The sequence below is a fragment of the Pseudoliparis swirei genome, chromosome 4 (genome assembly GCF_029220125.1).
Source record: "Pseudoliparis swirei isolate HS2019 ecotype Mariana Trench chromosome 4, NWPU_hadal_v1, whole genome shotgun sequence".
Lineage (NCBI taxonomy): Eukaryota > Metazoa > Chordata > Actinopteri > Perciformes > Liparidae > Pseudoliparis > Pseudoliparis swirei.
The window spans coordinates 22196310-22217421 of NC_079391.1; the positions used below are offsets into that span (position 1 = coordinate 22196310).

A 21112-nucleotide genomic window follows, 5' to 3' on the forward strand; every position below is an offset into this window, starting at 1 on the left:
AACTACAACTTTGTCTGCATTATTCTAACAAATTAGTTGGACTTTTTTGGGTCTGATGGAGCAATCTGGTTTACAAATTTCTTTATTCTATTATTTAAAAAATAGGGAGGAAGGAGGAGTCACAACCATTTAGTTCAATAGAAATTCAGCAACAACCATTCTGTTACAATTTGTTGGAGCATAAACGTTTTTCTACCTCTGAAGTGTAACAGAAAATGCTGTAAACTACTGGCCTAAACAATGGCAAACTAAATTAAATTAAATTAGTTCAACTGTTTTTATTACCTTCGCATTGAAAATGCCGGAAGGTTATGTTTTGATCGCTGTGTATTTATTTATTTGTATGCGTGTTATTCGCAAAACTCAAAAAGTATTGAACCGAATCGCATGAAATTTGGTGGGATGATTGTTTATTATCCGCGGACCAGTTGATGAGATTTTGGGATAGATCGGGTCAAAGGTCAAAGGTCAAAGGTCATGAACAGGTCAAAATCTTTCGCAGAACTCAAAAAATATTGAACCGAATCGCATGAAATTTGGTGGGATGATTGTTTATTATCCGGGGACCAGTTGATTAGATTTTGGGATCGATCGGGTCAAAGGTCAAAGGTCATGAACAGGTCAAAATCTTTCGCAGAACTCACAAAGTATTGAACCGAATCGCATGAAATTTGGTGGGATGATTGTTTATTATCCGGGGACCAGTTGATTACATTTTGGGATCGATCGGTCAAAGGTCAAGGTCAACGTCATGGAAAGGTCAAACTCTTTTTTTACCATAGCACGATACATTTTTGTCCAATTGGCATGCAACTAATGCCAAAATGTTCATAATTCAATGCCCAATCTTGTGATATGCGAAGGTATGCGCTCTACCGAGTGCCCATTCTAGTTTAGTATGTTATCATCTCACTTCATGCGCTCTAAACTTAACTCTGATTCACAAGTACCAAAATGTATAAATGTTTAAGCTCAAAATGACTCAGGTATGGAAATCAATCCCCTGGTGTGCCAGCATGATGCATAATTAATTATTTCCCCCAAACCAATCAAACGTGTAAATGAATTACCAGATGTGTTTAAATATCCATCATATACAGGACTGTCTCAGAAAATTAGAATATTGTGATAAAGTTCTTTATTTTCTGTAATGCAATTAAAAAAACAAAAATGTCATGCATTCTGGATTCATTACAAATCAACTGAAATATTGCAAGCCTTTTATTCTTTTAATATTGCTGATTATGGCTTACAGCTTAAGAAAACTCTAAAATCCTATCTCATAAAATTTTAATATTTCCTCAGACCAAGTTTAAAAAACCATCAGACCCAAAAAAGTCCAACTAATTTGTTAGAATAATGCAGACAAAGTTGTAGTTGTGAAAAAAAAATTAGATTTGGCAATTAGCCTGTTTTGAACTGAATATCTTTTCAAGATAGTTATAGCGATGGCCATTGGAGCTGGTTTGTTATCCTCTTAAGTTCTTCTAAGTTCCTTTACATATTCAGTCGACAACTTGGAGGCATTTGAATGTCCTCATCACACTTGTCACAGAACTTCTGAATAAAAATACAAATGATTGAGTGAATATGCTCAGTCAGCGTTTGAGGAAACCCACACGGTTGTGATGAAAGATGCAAAGAGAGAGCCGTGTTCCAGTCAAAGTGTCTTTATTGGGGCATCATTGACTGTTGAGGTGATGAGTTCAGGTCTGCAGCCTCTGCTGTTCACAGAGCACCAGGAGGACATCTTCCCTCTGTGCGTCCTGTCAGGACATCTGAGCGGGCTTCTTCTGCAGCGGGGAACAGCACAGAGGTGGATCAGGTCGGACAGTGAGAGGTGGACATTGTGTGGAGCGTGGATAGTGTCAGTGTGCTCGTGTGGACACTCACAGCAGCCGTAGAGGTTGTTGAGCCTGGCCATGTCGTTGCGGCTCATCTCCTTGGCGTTGCCGAAGTTCACGTTGGAGTTGGGGATGGGGACCATGGTGGGCTGGTTGTTCTTGGAGAAGGCATATCTGCAGGAGGGCACGGGGCATTAGAGGGAACCACACACACACAGAAACACACAGAAACACACACACACATGGTGACTAACAGCAGGGCCCAAGTGAAGCCTCTTGTTCTCACTTGTGGTACTGCATGACGGAGCCATAATCGTAGGGAGTGCCCTGGTTCAGGGTGGCGATCTTCCTGAAGTTGTGCTCCATTCCTGGAATTAAAGAAGAAGAAGAAGAACATTAACATTATAATTGACATTAAATTTGCATTTAAAATGTCATTTCTTGAACTGGACATGTGAAGGAGCCGTTAGCTCCCTTAAAGAGCGGCTAATGATCAGAAGTTTCCAACATGAGTTGTGTTTGTTTTATAAGTCTCTTCTCTGAATGTTCTCATCCTCCCCGGCTCTCCTCTCTGATGTGTCAGATCCACAAACAGCTGCATTACCAGACTGAACGTTCTGCAGCATGACTCTGATGTGGTTGTCCCTGTCGGAGCGGGTCTGTTCGTGGTTGAAGCCCAGAGCGTGGAGCACCTCGTGCTGGATGGTGCCGTGGTAGAGGCATCCTCTACGGGCCAGAGACACCACCTGCTTCCCTCCACGACGGCCGATAAAGGAGTAGCAGCTGGAGGGGACCAGAGATGAGTTAAACGACACCGAAGTCTGAGGGAAGCTCTCAACTGTGAGCGGTTCCACGACTGTTCCTTTCTTACCCATTCTGGGACTCGATGCTCAGCCAGTCGCGGTCGCTGCTTCTAGTGGGCCTGAAGCGGATGCAGGAGAAGGAAGAGAAAGACTCCAATCCACGGGTGATGATGGCCTTCTCTCTGGACGCTGGTGGGACCGCAGCACACAACTATCAGCTGTTTCCCGTGAAACACAGAGGACCCTACGGGACCCACATATCTGACAGATTGTCGAGCTCCTTGTTGTCAAAGTTGCTGAATTAGAAGTGAAAGCCTCCAGTAAATGGACAGTGTGTGTGTGTGTGTATGTGTGTGACCCTTACAGAAGTGGTTGGTGAGGTAATAAGGAACGTAGACCTTCCCATCACTGAACTTTCCCCACTTGCAGCCTCGGCTGGTGCAGGGGTCGGCGTTTCTCTCGGCCTCGCTGTCGATGGCGATGTCTCCTCCGATCAGGATGGGGTCATCGGCGGAGCGGACTGAAACACATCACAGCAGCCGCTCAGACACCTGTTGAAGTGCTGCGACCAGAAGAAGAGAATCGAACTACCAGCAGCTGTCTGGAGGAGCGCGGTGACCACAGCAGCTCACTCACTCAGATTCCTGTTGGCTCTCTCCAGCAGCTCAGAGACAGAAAGCTCCATGAGTCCTCCTCTGCAACGTCCTCTGCACAGTGACATCAACAACAACGCAGTTTCACTTTGTGTACAAATACATCGGTCAGAGCACTGAGCTATGATCATCAGAATAGAGTAGATCACATACCTGCCTGCAGGTTCAGCGTGGGGGGAGAGGAGGGAAGACAAACACATTAGAAACACAACCAGAAGTTACAGCTCAAAGTCAACGTGACACAGTTTCTTAAAATGGCAGTTTCATGTTAAACCGCTCAGAAGTACAAAGAGATTAAGAGACACACGTTCAGCAACATAGAACATGAAGCTTTGGGATAAAGTGCTCCGTACGACTCAAAGTGCATCATCATCTGAGAGAAATGAACTCAACACGACTCAACAACAGGGAAACTCCGCTGAGGTGTAAATAAATGCTCTATTTAACCTCCGAACAGCTGCTTTGTGGATGTGGAGAAGACGAGTGGCTTCATGTGAGAGACAGAAGGCTGTTCATGTTGGTGACCGTGACAGAGGACGTTCAACATGTTTCAACAACGTGTGGGAAGGTGGACGAAGGACCAGATCTCTCACTGCTCCTCTCTCGCTGAGATCTACCTCATTGTCGGCCCAGCAGCAGGCGGACAGCAGCAGCAGAGCCACAGCGGAGAACCTGAACACAGACATGCGAGCCATCCTTAGCAGACCTGCAGGACACAGACAGGAATCAGTTCCGGCCTCCAGTCAGAGCAGACACAGTGAGACCGAGCTGCAGAAAGAAAAGGAACACTTTTTTATTGCATATAGAGCTTCAGGCGTTTGCAGCTGAACTCACCTTGAATCCTGAGTGTGGACTTGTGCTGCTGAGGTCTCCCTCCAGGTTTTTATACACGTTCGACTGCGTCAGTGAGCCCAAATATGGATTATCTTGTTCCTAAAACAGTATCAGCTGAATCCACAGGCTTATCGGTCACATACGCCGACTGTACACTTTTCTACATGGGTGGGAATTGAACACTTGTAAGAAAAGGTCGGAAAGGTAAATTCACTTCATGCTGCAGAAAGTTCAAAGTTGCCAGCTCATATGCAACTATTCCTCATTGGCAGTTCATTTTGGGATTAATTACTTGTATCAAATGTTATAACTTACGAATTGTAATTGCACATATATTTAAAGGCACAGTTCAAAGGAGCTGCATTGTACATGTTGTTTCATTCCAGAAGGTCCCTGTGAGAATCAGTTTGTGGAAAAGACAAGAATTAGAATTTTTTCTCAACATGAACAGTGATTTCGTGTCTGCTTGATTATTAATTTGCCTCCAACGTTTCAGTTTATTTCACACATTCTCAATAAAAGTGTATGAATGACGGACGCTTGTTTAGTTTTAAAAAACTTTTAAAATTCTTCTCTTAACCTACAAAGCCTTGATTGGTGATGCACCATCATATCTTAAGGAGCTTGTAGTACCATATTGCCCCACTAGAGAGCTGCGCTCACTAAATGCGGGACTACTTGTAGTTCCTAGAGTCTTAAAAAGTAGAATGGGAGCCAGAGCCTTTAGTTATCAAGCTCCTCTTTTATGGAACCAGCTTCCAATTTCAGTCCGGGAGGCAGACACAGTCACCTCGTTTAAGAGTAAACTCAAGACTTTCCTCTTTGACAGAGCTTATAGTTAGGGCTGAATCAGGTTCACCTGGTCCAGCCCCTTGATATGCTGCTATAGGCTTATAGCTGCCGGGGGACGTTTTAGGATGCACTGAGCACCTATCTCCTCTTTTTTCTGTCCTTAGGGATGAATTTTCATCTCTCACACATTACTAACTCTGCTTTCTCCCCGGAGTCCTTTTGACTTCACGTCTCATGGGGTCATCGGACTCTATGAGACGACATAGATCCTATCTGCCTGATGGATCATCGAGGTCTGGGTCGTGGAATTCCTGCTACCGACCACGCCACTGTCCTGTTGAGACTCCGCCCACTGTTGAGACTCCGCCCACTCCTCCTCTCTACCTCCATCTGCCTGATGGATCGTGGAGGTCTCCATCGTGGAATATGCCTACTATGAACTATTCATACACTCTGTCATATTCATTGAATGTATTTAAACTCTAAATCTGTCCCTCTATACACATGACATCTATTGCACCTGTCCATCCTGGAGAGGGATCCTCCTCTGTTGCTCTCCTGAAGGTTTCTTCCCTTTTTTCCCCCTTTTGACATTATGCACAAACAGAATATTTTTGTTTAAAAAGACACAAAGGCCTCCTGCACACTGAATCCGTCTTCTGGGGACATCAACAGACATGTCACAAGACAAAGCCACACGCTCTCTTTGGAAACGTCTGGCTGTGATGACAAGTTGTTGCAGCAGAACGATTCCAGAAAGTCACAATGTGGGACGTCACGCTGCCATGCCAGAGTCTCGACTTCATGTCCTTCACTGGTCTGAAGCTACTTATTGGTTATGTTTTATTAAAACGAGGGATCAATACAATTAAAGCAGAACATTATCTCATGATAGTTTTTCACAGAAGTACTCCGATCTATTATTTAAGTTAAAATGGCAATACTACAGAGTCAAAATATTCTGTTACAAGTAAATGTCGGCATTAAAATATACTTTAAAAATTAATTAATTATTAAAATATACTTAAATACTTAAAATTAATTAATTATTACAATTAATTAAAAAAGTACTCACTATGCAGAAGGGCTGTTTGCAGAATAATACATATTATATGTCCTGGATTGTAATTATTGATGCACTATTATGTTGCAGCTGGTAAACTTTGGGCTAATTATGATTTTCTTTATGTCCAAAATAGAACATCATCATTTATGAGAGGATTTATTTTCCTTTCCTGCCAAATAAATGTAGTTCAGTAAAAAGTACAAGTACCTTCGTTACAGTACTTGAGTACATGTAATTACATTCCAACCCTGATCTTTTTATGACTATTCCACTGTTATTACGTCTCAAACTTTAATTCAAGCTATTTTTCCTCGTGGTCCTTGTTCTTCTTTTTAAGGTGTTACAAGACGGTGTGTAATTCAAACACACTTTGCAACAGGGCCCACATTTTGGAGAAGTCAGGTCAACTCAACAAAGTTGTTTGCAGCTCTGCAGTTCAGACTGTAACTACACAGAGGGGCTGTGTAAACAGCTGTTCTGTTGTTATTATTATGATCAGATCCGCTTCATAGGACCTCTAAAGAATCAGTAGGTGGTTTAAGTTATATTCCCTTCACAGTTTCCATTATCACCACGGAGACAATCCTTTTTAGCTGGAAATAATTCTAATACATTATATATCCTTGGGCAAAAGATGTCCTCCCCTCTCAATAAAACAGCTGTTTTCAGTCAAACCAGGTCCACACACATCAATATGTTCATCTCCTTGATTTAAAATCCACATTTCAAAGATTAAGGAAAATATACAAACTCTTATACACTCTTTTATTCACATTTAATTCTGCCCAACGTTCCTCTCCTCATCTATTTCCTCTTTTTTTAGTCGCTATAAAAACATACATATGTCACTATGAAACTCACTCAGTTTATTGTAGAAGAACTTTTAATTGCCTTGTTGTTGAAATGTGCAACACAAATAAACACGTTTTCTGAAGTTATGTTGAAATATGCAGAAGAGACTAAATTTAGGATGAAATCTCCACTGAAAGATGAAAAAAATCTCAAAACTGTTTTAGTCAGTTAACTGCTTGTTATAAAATATGTAATCTGTTGATTCCTATGGACAAACAGAAGAAAGCAAAGACCACATCTTACACAAACCAGTCCGTTTGAAGAAATAACTGCCACTTCTGGTTGCACTGAATTTGTCAACAAGTGTGTGGTGAGCAGTGCTCCATATTAGGATGGAAGTTCGTTATATTTCCTCCTATATAAGTGATGAACACCTCTGTTCCCTCAGGCTCGGTCTGCTGCTGTCCAATAACCAGCCATGATCCTCCAGGCGGCTGCACTCTGTGTCCTCTTCTGCTCCGTCCACAGTTTCACCGTTCAGGTAAGCATCAGCACACTAGTTATGTCTCGATTATTAGATGTAAATACATAATATTTATTATCACACAATTTTAAATGAAATGTGGAACATATATTTGTTTTTTCTTCAATCATTTACAATGTATAGTGATTTAAATTATTGTTGTTTTTATTGTTAATTGAATCGTTGGGAATTTGGTAAATGGCTAAACGCTAAATGTGATTCTGTGTTTTATTTTATACTTCGTAGTTTGTGGATTGCATTCCAATCTAATGAAATGTAGGAATGCTCAAATGTATCTTTTTCTATCTTGAAGATGACATGAACTTAAAATATAGATTAGTTTCTACATGCTATTTCTATAGAAGTCCAAACTCTGCTGGAAATGAACTGTATCTGATTTTACATTGAAAAAAAGTTTTACATTTCGTGAGCTACAATTAACCAACTTTGTCTAATCACAGGGTCCTTTAGAAAAAGGGGAGGAGTACTCTGGTAAGATGTAAGACAATTCTGTAAATATTTTTCGGTACATCAAGAACCTCATACACATTGTCTCTCTTCCACAGGCAACACCATTGAGGATGACGAGTTCAGCGTCTCCACGCTGTTAGAGAAGGCCAATATTAATGTTGGTATGTTCATCACAGCAACTTAATTAATTTAAGAAAATGCCCAATAATAATAATCTAACCTCAAAGATAGGACTGAATATTGAAATGACAAAGACATCTTTCAAACATGAGAAACAGAACATAATGCTGGTGTTGCAGACAACACTAAGACCAGATGTGAAATGCAATCTTACAATTTGTGGACATGGACCCTAATTTGTCATTATTTTATGTCAAACACGAAAAAGAGACCAAATATATCCATCGACACCAATCAATAGATGGTGTGTTGGTGGGAGAGGAGTGGTCGTATCCGTCTCAGAACACAGCCCTTTAATCAAGAACATGAAATGCAGCTTCATAAAAAGATGACAACATGTTCTCGATTATGCTCACGTCATTTTTCAGGAAAGAACTTCGATGACCCTCTGGTGATGTTTGGTGACATCGCGGTGCCAACAGGGCTAGAGAACGCCGATCCCTGCACACGACGAGGTTGCTTGTGGCCCAAAGCCAGCGATGGCAACGTCTACGTCCCCTACCGCATCTCCAGAGACTACGGTAGGTACTGAGGGCAGCGCTTGTTTTCCCCAGTTGTTTCACCTGTGTGTGTGTGTGTGTGTGTTTGTGTGTGTGTGTGTTTTTGTGCGTGCGTGTGAGTCATCATGGCAACATTTGGTCCTAAAGACCTCAGGGACGACCATTGAAATGATTCAAAGTACTTCAGGTTCAGCACTTCAGGACAGTCAGGTGTTTTTACGTCTTCCTGTGGACAGATTCTGTCACCGCGATAAACTGATAATAAATGGTTTTTTTGAGGGGTGTTTTTTCCCCCTGTCAAGACCGAGGACAGAGAAATACCATCATCCAAGGTCTGCGTTCCTTCGCTGATTCCACCTGCATCCGCTTCACCCCCTTAAACAGACAGGCGGACTTTGTGGACATCCAGTCACGCTCCGGGTACGGACCACAACGTACTACCACATATGCATTCATGAATATGATCTCATAGACTCTTATTTACACCCCGGAGAAGCAATGTATTTTATTATCGACGGTGCTGCTTCATCTGTTTCACTGTCTGGAGCTTTGATTTACTCTCTTTCAGCTGTTTCTCGTTTATCGGGCGTCGGGGTCGAGGCCAGGTTGTGTCTTTGAGTCGCCAAGGTTGTGTTTTCCGGCAAATCATCCAACACGAGCTGCTGCACGCCCTGGGCTTCAACCATGAGCAGACCCGGTCCGACCGGGACCAGCATGTTCGCATCTTGCTGGATAACATTATTCCTGGTGGGTTGTTATTATTATTATGGTGAGCAGGGTCCTCCTACAATCAGAGGATCGGCGCTTCGATCCCGGGCTCCACTATCCCATGTCGATGCGTCCTTGGGCAAGACACTTCACCCCAAATTCCTAATATCCAGGGCGAACCTTAGCCCCTCCCATCAGTGGGTGAATGATGTCATGTATTGTTAAAATGCTTTTCGTGGTCCTAAGACTAGAAAAGTGCTCTGCAAGGACAGGTCCATTATTATTATGACGAATAATAGAACACAACATAGATAGACACAACCTCAATAAGGTCTCCACAAATAACACAACCGACTGTAAGTAATGTTAAGCTCTCAAGTGAAAAAAGGTTCCAGGTCTCATATTGTAGAAAGTTAGATTCCCCTTCGGTTTTGATCATAAACCAGGTCTAGGCCTTATAGATATAGTGAACGTATTCAGAAACGCTGCCTTTAAAAGGAGCCGTCAGCCATAAGGTTGTGATGTCACAAATATACAGCCACCAATAGCAGTACCTTCGACTCTGTGTGACCCACCCAGTGAGTACCCCTGTGAAGAAGGTGACAACACAGGTGCAGACGACTGGAAGTGCTGACCAATCATATCAGATCATAATATGACTTTATCATATATCATCGGAGCAGTCGTGTAGTGGAAACACATCTGATTGAGCTGTGTGATCATTTACAGGAATGCAGAGAAACTTCAGGAGGATCCGAACATTGAACCTTGGCACTCCCTACGACTACAACTCTATCATGCACTATGGAAGGTAGCGTCTCATGTATATTAAAACACATTATAATGTTCAGCTGATCTGATTATTTCAGTGATAATATTGTTTTGAGACAGACGTGAAAAAATGTGATCTTGACCTTCAAAAAATTACCACATAAGCCATATTCATCAGGACACAAACGCAACTCCAAATAAATAACGACGTTTCTCTTGTTTGCTAACATGTCAGCCGTAACGACTTCATAAGGAGGTTTTGTGTCAGGCGACATGTTTTCAGCTTTCAGCTTCTTAATGCAGGTGAAGCTCGCAGCCTGTCTGTACATCAGCTCTCAGTAAACCCGTCCAGGTGGACACAACCCCTCATCGCCTCTGTGTATATATTGCACCACAGGTTCGCCTTCTCTAGGAACAGGATGCCGACCATCCTTCCCATCCCCGACAGCAATGTCTCCATCGGCAGAGCCACCCGGATGAGTCCCACGGACATCCTTCGGGTGAACCGCCTCTATGGCTGCAGTACGTATCTTTGTACTCAAGCAGCTTACAACCTCCACAACTAAACTTCTGTGTTGCTACCTGGCTCCCACCAGCACTCTCAGCCATAAGTGGGATTGAACCACCGGGGAAGATCAACACCTGTATATGTGTGTATGCTTTGTAGCAGTAGCATGAGGAAACCAAGCAGCTTCTACAGAGTTCACTGTCTCTTTCAATTCATGTCAGATTCGACTGCTCCCAGCCCTGACCTGAAACCTGTGCAAAGGAAGCATTTCCTCTAGAGATGGAAGTCTATCGTCAACGCGATGTAACGTAAGTACGATACTCAGATGAGCCTGGCTGTACATATTTACAAAAGGAAGTGTTGCTCTTTTTATTTGTTGTAAAGTCTGCATCTTGCCATTCTAAGATAGTGATTGCACCCCCACCATGTATGTCTGTTTGTGTGCATGTACACACATTCATTAAGAGATTGAACAAATCCCGTTTTTCTTCCAACAGGAAATCAAGAGGAAATGAGACAAAGTGATGCAACCTCTTTATTTTGGTCATCTAAGGACAACTACAAATGTGTCTTGTGCTTTCTGAACTCCCTTTAATGAGGCTTTGATGAAATATATTTGTGCTGTTCTTATGAGAAATAAAAGTGTCCATCATCATAAATGTACCCCAACATAACTAACTGCTCATGAGCTTGATATATATATTAATAATGAATAATAATAACAATATTTACATATCTTAAAATTAGCATGTGTGTGTTTGCTCCATATTTGAACCTAAATAAGAAACAACTGAAACTCAAGGTTCCTCTAACACAGGGATAAGCACACCAACAATACATGTGAAGGGTTTTCTGGAACTGTTGAGGTGCCTCTCGTTCCTCTACCTCGTTCAGTCATCGGCAGTTACACGGATGGTTATTTATCGTCATGTTTGTCTGCACCCCGCTCTCCACAGAGACCCGCCCAGAAGTCCGGAGAATCCACCAAATGTTCCTTTTTTTATTATTTTAAAACTCTTTGTTCCAAGTGTGGGTTTTACTTTGTTACTGTCACGAATTCCCCACCATCCTAGTTAAATTAATCCTGTTTACACGTTTAATTAACTCTCCTGTCATTCCAGATATTGTCATCCTCACCTGATTGTCCCTCATTCCCTTCACCTGGTCCTCACGCCCTTCTCACCTGCAGCCCATCCCCTCATTAGTCCCTCACTATTTAGATCCCTCACTTCCACTTGTCCTCTGCCAGATTGTCTTTTGTATCACCGCCAAACTTTCCAGCGAATTCCTAGTAATAGTTCTGATCTGCCTGTTACGACCCTGTTTGCCTGCCCCTTTTGGATTTGTTGCCCTGTTTGACTGACCACCCGGTTTTGACCCTGCCTGAAAGATTAAGTAAACAGCCTTCCCCTGCATTCCTGTGTTTGTCATGCTTTTGGGTTCCAGTACCTGTAACCATTACAGTTACACGGAGCTAATGGCTCTTCACATCTCTTAGTAACTTTCAAACATGTTGTAGCTTCCTGACAGATTAAACTTTATTTATACAAAGAACTTTCTTCATTTATAATGTTTTTTGTCTTTTAATGATCTATTTTTTCTCTATAACTTATTTCATGTATCTAATTGAATTCAGAGAGAGCGGAAGAGAGGAAACACTTTCCACATAATTTATCTTAATTTACATCGTGGCTCGAGCATTCCAGAGTGTCGGGTTTGATGAGTGATATAATTTAGGTTTAGCCTGAAACATTAAGCCTAAAGGTGCGTTCACACCAAAAGCAAAACTATTTTTTCGCGCGACCGAATCCCGTCATCTCGCAACTCGGGCCAATCGGCTCTTGTGTTCCGACAAGACACGGAGATAAGCCCCGCCCCTCGCGGAGTGTCTCGACGCTCATGGCTTGAACATGGCGAATGGTCGAGCGAGTAAACTCACGCGTTTTGGGCGACGCGAAAAATAGTTTCGCTTTTGGTGTGAACGCACCGTAAGAAATTAATTACAGTGTTCAAGAGAAACCATAATATAAAAATTTAAAAAAGAATACTTCACAATCACAATTTCAAAAGACCCAAATAATTAATAAATAAGACAAACGCATAGGTAGAAATCTGTCCAGCGCTTATAAGCAGGACACAGAAGACAGTAAAAATACCACACACTGTGTATAAATACTCAATACAGTTAAACAGGTAACAGAGAGAAAACACCATGCCGCCATTTTTCTGCTTCCGGAGTATAAACAAAGGATCGCGCGGGAAGCGGTAGTGACGAGGAACGTGAAGCGGTGGTCTGACCAATCAGAGGCTGAGCTACAGGACGCTCTACGTATCGTCGACTGGGACATGATCCAATCCAGTTCCAGTGACGTCAGCGAGTTTGCGGAAGTAGCAATGAGCCTCATAGCAACGCTAACGGACACCATCGTCTCCACGGTAAAAGTTAGGGTCTTTCCTAACCAAAAGCCGTGGGTTGATAGATCCATCCGTGAAGCTGTGAGCGCCCGCATTGCTGCCTATAACTCCGGTCTTGTATCCGCAACATGGACGAGTACAAGGCAGCGGTCTATGGACTGAGGAGAGCGGTGAAGGACGCCAAGAGGAGGTACCGAGACAGAGTGGAATCACAGATGGAGCAGCGCGACACCAGGCGCCTATGGCAGGGGCTACGGACTATCACAAACTACCAGAGCAGACCCCGCTATGGTGAGTGCCGACGCATCCCTAGCGGACGACCTGAACTCATTTTATGCACGGTTTGAGGCTAGCAACAACAGCGCTAGCTCGCCGGCTAACAACAACACCGTTAGCGTAGCCGAGGTGAGTTCTACCGATGAGGATGAACACAAAATCTCTGTGACCGAGCACAGAGTGAGGAGGGCTCTGTTGAGGTGAACACCAGGAAAGCTGCAGGTCCAGATGGCATATCTGGGCGAGTACTGAAGACCTGTGCTAACCAGCTAGCTCCAGTGTTCACCACAATATTCAACCTCTCCCTGGCTGAGTCCGTGGTCCCCGCCTGCTTCAAGAGATCCACTATTGTCCCTGTGCCCAAGAATGCTTCTCCAGCATGTATGAATGACTACCGACCGTGGCCCTCACCTCGGTGGTCATGAAATGCTTTGAGAGGCTGATAAAGGACTACATCTGCGCCTTCCTCCTTCCTCCATGGACCCGCTGCAGTTTGCTTATCGCCCAAACAGATCCACGGATGATGCTGTCTCCCAGGTACTGCACACCACACTCTCTCATCTGGACAGCCAGAGGGGGGCTATGTCAGACTGCTGTTCATTGATTATAGTTCAGCTTTCAACACCATAGTCCCTCCAGACTGGCGGCAAGCTGATTGAGCTGGGACTGAACACCCCCTGTGTGCTTGGATCCTGGACTTCCTGACCGCCAGGCCACAGGTGGTCAGGGTGGGCAGACACACCTCCAAATCCTCACCCTGAACACAGGATCCCCAGGGTTGCGTCCTCAGCCCCCTACTGTACTCCTGTACACACATGACTGTGTGGCCAGGTTCAGCTCAACACCATCATCAAGTTTGCGGATGACACAGTGGTGGTGGGCCTGATCTCCGACAACGGCGAAGGCCTACCTGGAGGAAGTTGCTGATCTGTCACTCTGGTGCCAGGACAACAGCCTCATCATGAATGTCACCAAAACTAAGGAGCTGATTGTGGACTTTAGGAGGGTACAACAACAGAGGACGTACTCACCACTGGGGATTAACGGACTACTGTGGGGAGGGTGAGCGGGTATAAATACCTGGGAGTCCACATCACCGAGGATCTGACATGGTCAACAAACACAGACACTCTGGTGAGAAAGGCAAGGCAGCGCCTCTACCACCTCAGGCAGCTGAGGAAATTTAAAGTTTCCCAGAGGATCCTTCAGTCCTTCTACTCTGGAGCTGTAGAGGGCGTCCTGACAGGAAGCATCACAGCCTGGTTTGGCAACTGCTCCGCTCAGGACAGGAAGGCTCTGCAGAGAGTAGTGCGTTCGGCTGAGCGCACTATTGGAACTACACTCCCCACCCTGCAGGACTTGTACACCAGGAGGTGCAGAACCAGAGCCGGCAGGATCATGAAGGATCCTCACCACCCCAACAACAGACTGTTTCAGCTGCTGCGGTCAGGCAGGCGCCTCCGTAGTCACGCTGCAAGAACAGAGAGACTGAGGCGGAGTTTCTTTCCTCAGGCCATCAGGATTGTGAACTCCGACCTCACCAGGACCCCCACATAGACCCACACAACTGCCCCTCTTAGGCACACACACACACACACACACACACACTTACTGTAAATATTGTGTTGTTTTTTATTGTAAATAGTGTGTACTTGTTGCCCTTGCACATTCCTGCTGAGCATTGCCACTTTCATTTCACTGCACACCCTGTGTGTGTATGTGACAAATAAAACATCTTGAATCTTGAATCTTGAAACACCTCTAATATGGCCCTGATGATAACTGTGTATATGTTATTATAAGTACAATGATGATAACTGTGTATTTATTAGTATAAGTACACTGATGATAACTAGGGCTTCATTCGCGGATTCAGCTGTGAGGAAAGGATCTCTCATTTCTCTTAAAACATGTTCCCTTGCTTCCTCTCTCCTCGCATGGTTTCTGTGTGTCTTTCCAGACGCAAGTGAAGGAAACGGGGATGCAATTTAGAGACTTTGGATGCACCCTGTTAGTTTGTAATGATGTGTGTTATGGAGATAATCGTATGTATTTCTGCACAAAAGAAGTGTGTTCATTAATTTAACGTCAAGCAACAAGACCAATATTTGTGCCACAAGTACCAATTTGTGTGTCTTGGCAATGACAAACAAAACTGTACAGTCATGTGTCTGATACTGCTATGAGTGTTCTGAGAATAAACATATTGCATTTGTTTATAGCGTTTATTTACAGCGTGCTCCAAATGAAAATGCCAAAGCCTCGAGAGTCATTATAGTCAGAGTGCAGTCGCCATATGGGAACAACAATGTATGTGCTGTTTGTGTGCGCAGTTGCAAGGCAGAAATACCCCTTTTAAAATAATTTAAATATTGTTTTGAATCAAGCGTTTGCTTTAACAAAAGATGTCAGATATTTTTCGTCTGTATAGTTCTGACGAAGAAGGCCCAAGTTTCAGAAAATTTGTTTTAGCAGTTACATTTAAATATGTAACTCTTGTAGAGTCCTAAAGCACAGCAGGCACAACGTGAATGTAAAGAGTTATATGTTGATATCTCAGCCGTATTCGCGGTGGATGCAATGAACCGTTCCCAGTAGCTACGTCCAGTATGTGTCTGTCTGGCTTTGTCTCATCAGTTTCCTGCTGTGGGCGGGGAGAGGGGTGTTGTATTGACAACAGTGTGTTGAATGTCCCACACTGATAAGAGCGGAGCAGGGTGTGTGTGTTCTTCAGAGTGACAGATGTTTTAAACTCAGACTCTCCAACACAACACGTCTCTCACGTGATACAGTGGAAAAGCCGATGGAGACATTTGATGCGTGAATCAAGATGATAGCAGAAACAAGATGTCCGAAAATCATTTGTGAAAGTGGTTACATTTCACACACACATATTCTCCACTTAGGACACACTCCGCCTGTTGACAAAGCCCACGAGATCATATGGAAAACTCCAGAACAACTACTAAATGGACCTTGAGGTGAGATTTCTTTCTCAGATAAATGAAGCAATTAAGCTAAAAAAAAACATTAGCCGGACCCGACAACCTGTTCAATAAGCACACATGTTTTTGTTGCTTCTTTTCAGCAATCGCCAAGACTTGGTGCAAGTATTCCCATATCCATGTCGTCTATCTGTTTGATATGCTGGACTACAGACACATCATTCAATTTAGCTAAACACTGCCAGTGAAATTACACACTCAATCGTCAATCAACTACACCCAGAATGCACCTGTGAACACACCTATAACAAATTCGATCAGTTCAAAACACTATAAACAGGTATAATAACAATGGAGGCCAATGTTGGACTGTCAATACAATATGCTGTATTTATTTGATGGTACAATACAGTAATATGTTCCAGCATCTTCAGTTATGGGGAGACACCACAGGGAAAGTAGGTCAAATATCTTTAATAATGGGGATCACCATGAAACATTAAGGAGATTGTTTGATGTATTTCAAATTTGATCTGAAATGTTTGCATATGCCAATGAAGCGTTGTGTAAGATTATGACGCAAATAGGCCAAGTAATAAATAAAATATAGAAATATATTAAAGCAAAATAGTAAAAAAATAAATTACAAAATTGAACCGTGCATTAAAAACAAGATTATATATTAGGGCTGTGAAATGATTACAAATTGTAATCAAAATAATCACAGGTTTCTGAGGATTAATCATGATTAATCACATGTTACCGATATTCTCTGTATATTTTTGTGAGAACGTAAAGATTCATGACAAGACTGATATATGCATTTATACATTCTTTTTTTATTCATTAAAAAAACAATGGCGCTACAACTCAGCAGTTATTTAGCAGTTCTCTTCCATATGGAAAATTAATATATCTTCATCCAAAACAGAATGTTTAAACAGAACATGTTTCTCTTTTTTGTCAACCATTAACTCCACCATGATACATTCTAAAGGCCCTCCTAGCTCGTCTTCCTTTAGCCAGCTGGTGAGGCAAACTAACTTGTTCACATTCTCTGACAGTAAAGCTGACCGCTTCTTTTGCACAATGTGTCCTGCGACTGAGAACAGTCTTTCACATGAAGAAAGTGGCTGAAGGCTGAAGCTAACGAGCTGTCCCCATTAACCGTTGATGTAATGATGTAGTAATAGAGGTTACAGGTGGAAGCACAGGTGGTGCTGTGACTGGTGATAACTGACGCTGCTTAATAAGAAAAACTCAACTGCCTCTTTATTTTTCTGATTGTCAATATGTATTGCCGTGAATATCATGTACCTCACTCTTACATAGAATGTTTTGGTTCCAAATATTTAAATAAAACAAGTAAATATATGATTATATACAACTATGCTGAAATTAACCATGAACATAAATATCAGAGAAATAAACGGCATTAAATACATATGTATCAATAACAGGTATACCTATATCTAGCGGTATAAAGGTGAACCGTTTACTCTGCGGTGGAAATATAATTCTCTGCACAAACATTACTTTGATTAATCTATATTAGGAACTGTGTTGCATCAAACAATGCAACGATTAAGTCGAGAAAAATTGATTCTTGCTGTGTACATGAATATTAAACTTCCCGTCATCACCACTGTTGCTAACATATCAGGTTTAATTCTTTATTCTTTATATTGACTAAATTATATATTCTTCTAACGTTACCCTGCTAATAATGACATCGTTAAAATATCCCGAACAATTATTTTATTCTTTTATATTGATTAATTAATATTCTTCTAAGGTCAATACGAATATGTATCACTGGCTTTTATTTTGACTTCATTTAAAAGCACTTCGTTCTATCGTTTTTGGTTTCAGACAGCAGAAACGAAATACGAGTTATTCAATCTTTCGTTTTGGTTTCAAACGGAAAATGAAAAAAACTCACGTGATTTCCGTACTTCGTATTTGAGATAAACGAAAAACGAAATAACATTACGTACGGACCTTGAACCACGGCGAATGGTCAGGCGAGTAAACTCACGCGTTTTGGGCGACGCGAAAAATAGTTTCGCTTTTGGTGTGAACGCACCGTAAGAAATTAATTACAGTGTTCAAGAGAAACCATAATAAAAAAAAGAATACTTCACAATCACATTTTCAAAAGACCCAAATAATTAATAAATAAGACAAACGCATTCCGCAGGTAGAAATCCGTCCAGCGCTTATAAGCAGGACACAGAAGACAGTAAAAATACCACACACTGTGTATAAATACTCAATACAGTTAAACAGGTAACAGAGAGAAAACACCTCTAATATGGCCCTGATGATAACTGTGTATTTATTACTATAAGTACACTGTTGATAACTAGGGCTTCATTAGCGGATCCAGCTGTGAGGAAAGGATCTCTCATTTCTCTTAAAACATGTTCCCTTGCTTCCTCTCTCCTCGCATGGTTTCTGTGTGTCTTTCCAGGCCTTGAAGTGAAGGAAAGCAGGGACACAATTTGAGACTTGGATACCCTGTTAGTTTCATAATGATGTGTGTTATGGAGATAATCGTATGTATTTCTGCACAAAAGAAGTGTGTTCATTAATTTAACGTCAAGCTTAACAATACCAATATTTATTACCACAAGAGTACCAATTGTGTCTTGAAATGACAAACAAAACGCGATCATGTGTCTGATACTGCTATAGTGTTCTGAGAATAAACATATTGCATTTGTTTTATAGCGTTTATTTACAAGCGATGCTCAAATGAAAATGCAAAGCCTCGAGGTCATTATAGTCGAGTGCAGGCGCCCATATGGGAACAATAATGTATGTGCTGTTTGTGTGCGCAGTTGAGGCAAATACCCTTTTCAAAATAATTTAATGTTTTGAATCAGCGTTTGCTTCAACAAAAGATGTCAGATATTTTCGTCTGTATAGTTCTGGCGAAGAAGGCCCGAATTTCAAGTGGTTTTATGATTACATTTAAATATATAACTCTTGTAAGTCCTAAAACAACAACGTGAATAAAGTTATATGTTGATATCTCGGCCGTATTCGCGGTGGATGCAGTGGGCATTTGTAGCTACGTCCAGTATGTGTCTGTCTGGCTTTGTCTCATCAGTTTCCTGCTGTGGCGGGAGAGGGGCGGGGAGAGGGTGTTGTATTGACAACAGTGCTCCACACTGTTAAGAGCGTCCCACACTGATAAGAAGGATGTCCCGCACTGATAAAACGGAACAGGGTGTGTGTGTGTTCTTCAGAGTGACAGATGTTTTAAACTCAGGCTCTCCAGCAACGCGTCTCACGTACAGTGGAAAAGAAAATGGAGACATTTGATCGTGAATCAGATGATACTTAGAAACAGATGTCCGAAAATCATTTGTGAAAGTGGTGGTTACATCTCACACACACATATTCTCCACTTAGGACACACTAAAGCCACGAGATCATATGGAAAACTCCAGAACAGCTACAAAATGGACCTTGAGGTGAGATTTCTTTCTCAGATAAAATAAGCAATTAAGCTTTAAAAAAAAAACATTAGCCGGACCCGACAACCTGTTCAATAAGCACACGTGTTTTTTTTGCTTCTTTTCAGCAATCGCCAAGACTTGGTGCAAGTATTCCCATATTCATGTCGTCTATCTATTTGATATGCTGGACGACAGACACATCATTCAATTTAGCTAAACACTGCCAGTGAAATTACACACTCAATCGTCAATCAACTACTACTACTGTCAGCGAGGCTCACGGTGATGCTTCTCTGCAAGATGTGAGCGATGTGTTCATATGACAGTAGTCTAGCCGCGGCTACCATATTGCGTGCACTGTCTGTCCCTATAGTGGTCGTTTTCTGATCAATTGCCCAGTTGCTTGCAACAGTTTTGAACTGTTCAGCACATGCCTCAGCAAAGTGGCGCTCTTCGGTTTTCATACACGTTAGTGCAAACGACTTTAATTTCCATTTGTCGGTTATTAGATGTGCAGATACACCCAGATAATTATCATTACTCACAGAGGTCCAGTGATCCCCTGTCAGCGCCACATGTTCCGTAGCAGCCAAGTGTTTTTCCTCTTTGTTCTTTTCAGCTTCATACAGCTCGTGGATTTTAGTCATGCTCGTGCGTCTTTGCGGTGCTTTGATGCTCGGGTCCCCCGTTGCCACTCGCAAAACTTCGGTGAACCCCTCATCCTCAACAATGTTAATTGGTCGACAGCTTTTGGCAATCCATTCCGCAACTGTGCTCGTTAACTTGTCACAGGCCGACTCAGTGAGGGGCCGACGCTGTTCAGTGAGGGAGGTTTGGCGCATTCCACTTGAACTCCCCTCACCGACCAACGCATGCTTCGCGTTGAGATGGTACTTAAGGCTGGTTGTGCTATGGTGAAACGACAACGTCTTGCCGCAGAATGTACATATCACATTTGATTTATTAAATGTTCCATCTTTGAATTTTTAGAACACGAACTTCCCATCCAGAAGGTCCCCAGGTTCATCGGAATTATACATGTTGCTTGCTTGGATAGCAGTTAACGTCTGACTGCATTCGAGCGGGAAATAGTTCAGATTGAATAGGTATATTGGAATCTCGTTCTGCGCATGCGTTAAATGCGTTAAAAGAAAATAACTAACTAATCCTGTAATTCAATCATAACTCGTTATTTTTCACAGCTCTAATATATATATATATATATATATATATATATATATATATCTCTTTGAAAGAAGTGTTTTAGATAGTTGGCCTTTTCTTTTGTTTTATTCTACTTCTTTAAAAATGTTGTTTTTCAATTAAACAAATAAAGAACGACAGATATGTAGAACTATGTCCACAGCTGCACAGATGTGAGAGTCACAGTGCTTCTCAGAATTTTCCCTTCACAGTGATAAAGGTGTGAGGTTGTGTTTGCCCTCTCTGACATATCATGTTGTTTGTGAGAACCTGCACTGTATAAAAAGTGTCCGCGGGGAGAAGCAGGACACTTATACTCTGTTAAGTCTTTCAGGTAGGAACCCCCTCAGTTTTAGTGTAG

General features: G+C 42.2%; 2 protein-coding genes across 3 annotated transcripts; one reads left to right on the top strand and one right to left on the bottom strand.

Annotated features, from left to right (window-relative positions):
• Positions 1-1654: 1654 nt before the first annotated feature.
• On the bottom strand, positions 1655-4146 carry LOC130192740 (hatching enzyme 1.2-like). Its single transcript, XM_056412877.1, has 9 exons — positions 4135-4146; positions 3908-4006; positions 3284-3337; positions 3012-3167; positions 2716-2836; positions 2449-2627; positions 2131-2212; positions 1894-2018; positions 1655-1793 (listed from the first exon to the last, which is right to left on the bottom strand). Coding segments are annotated over exons 2-9 (807 nt in total). The 5' UTR covers positions 3996-4006; positions 4135-4146; the 3' UTR covers positions 1655-1791.
• Positions 4147-7236: 3090 nt separating this feature from the next.
• On the top strand, positions 7237-11860 carry LOC130192735 (hatching enzyme 1.2-like). Of its 2 annotated transcripts, none has more exons than XM_056412871.1 (10): positions 7237-7325; positions 7769-7799; positions 7874-7939; positions 8327-8479; positions 8761-8878; positions 9027-9205; positions 9896-9977; positions 10335-10459; positions 10667-10753; positions 10943-11860. In XM_056412871.1, the coding sequence occupies exons 1-9, from the start codon at positions 7263-7265 to the stop codon at positions 10720-10722; spliced, it is 873 nt and encodes a 290-aa protein (XP_056268846.1). In that variant the 5' UTR covers positions 7237-7262; the 3' UTR covers positions 10723-10753; positions 10943-11860. The 2 variants fall into 2 exon arrangements, with proteins under 2 accessions (XP_056268846.1, XP_056268847.1); XM_056412872.1 differs by having other exon boundaries at positions 11567-11860.
• Positions 11861-21112: the final 9252 nt, after the last annotated feature.

What these genes read in the sequence shown, in the direction of transcription:
- LOC130192740 (XM_056412877.1), bottom strand. Translation starts at nt 3,995, where the DNA reads ATGGCTCGCATGTCTGTGTTCAGGTTCTCCGCTGTGGCTCTGCTGCTG. An exon ending in TTACCTCACCAACCACTTCT is followed by an intron (nt 2,837 to 3,011) that starts GTAAGGGTCACA and finishes CGGTCCCACCAG; the next exon opens with CGTCCAGAGAGAAGGCCATC. An exon ending in GCTGCAGAACGTTCAGTCTG is followed by an intron (nt 2,213 to 2,448) that starts GTAATGCAGCTG and finishes CTTTAATTCCAG; the next exon opens with GAATGGAGCACAACTTCAGG.
- LOC130192735 (XM_056412871.1), top strand. Translation starts at nt 7,263, where the DNA reads ATGATCCTCCAGGCGGCTGCACTCTGTGTCCTCTTCTGCTCCGTCCAC. An exon ending in AAAAGGGGAGGAGTACTCTG is followed by an intron (nt 7,800 to 7,873) that starts GTAAGATGTAAG and finishes TCTCTTCCACAG; the next exon opens with GCAACACCATTGAGGATGAC. An exon ending in GAACCGCCTCTATGGCTGCA is followed by an intron (nt 10,460 to 10,666) that starts GTACGTATCTTT and finishes AATTCATGTCAG; the next exon opens with ATTCGACTGCTCCCAGCCCT.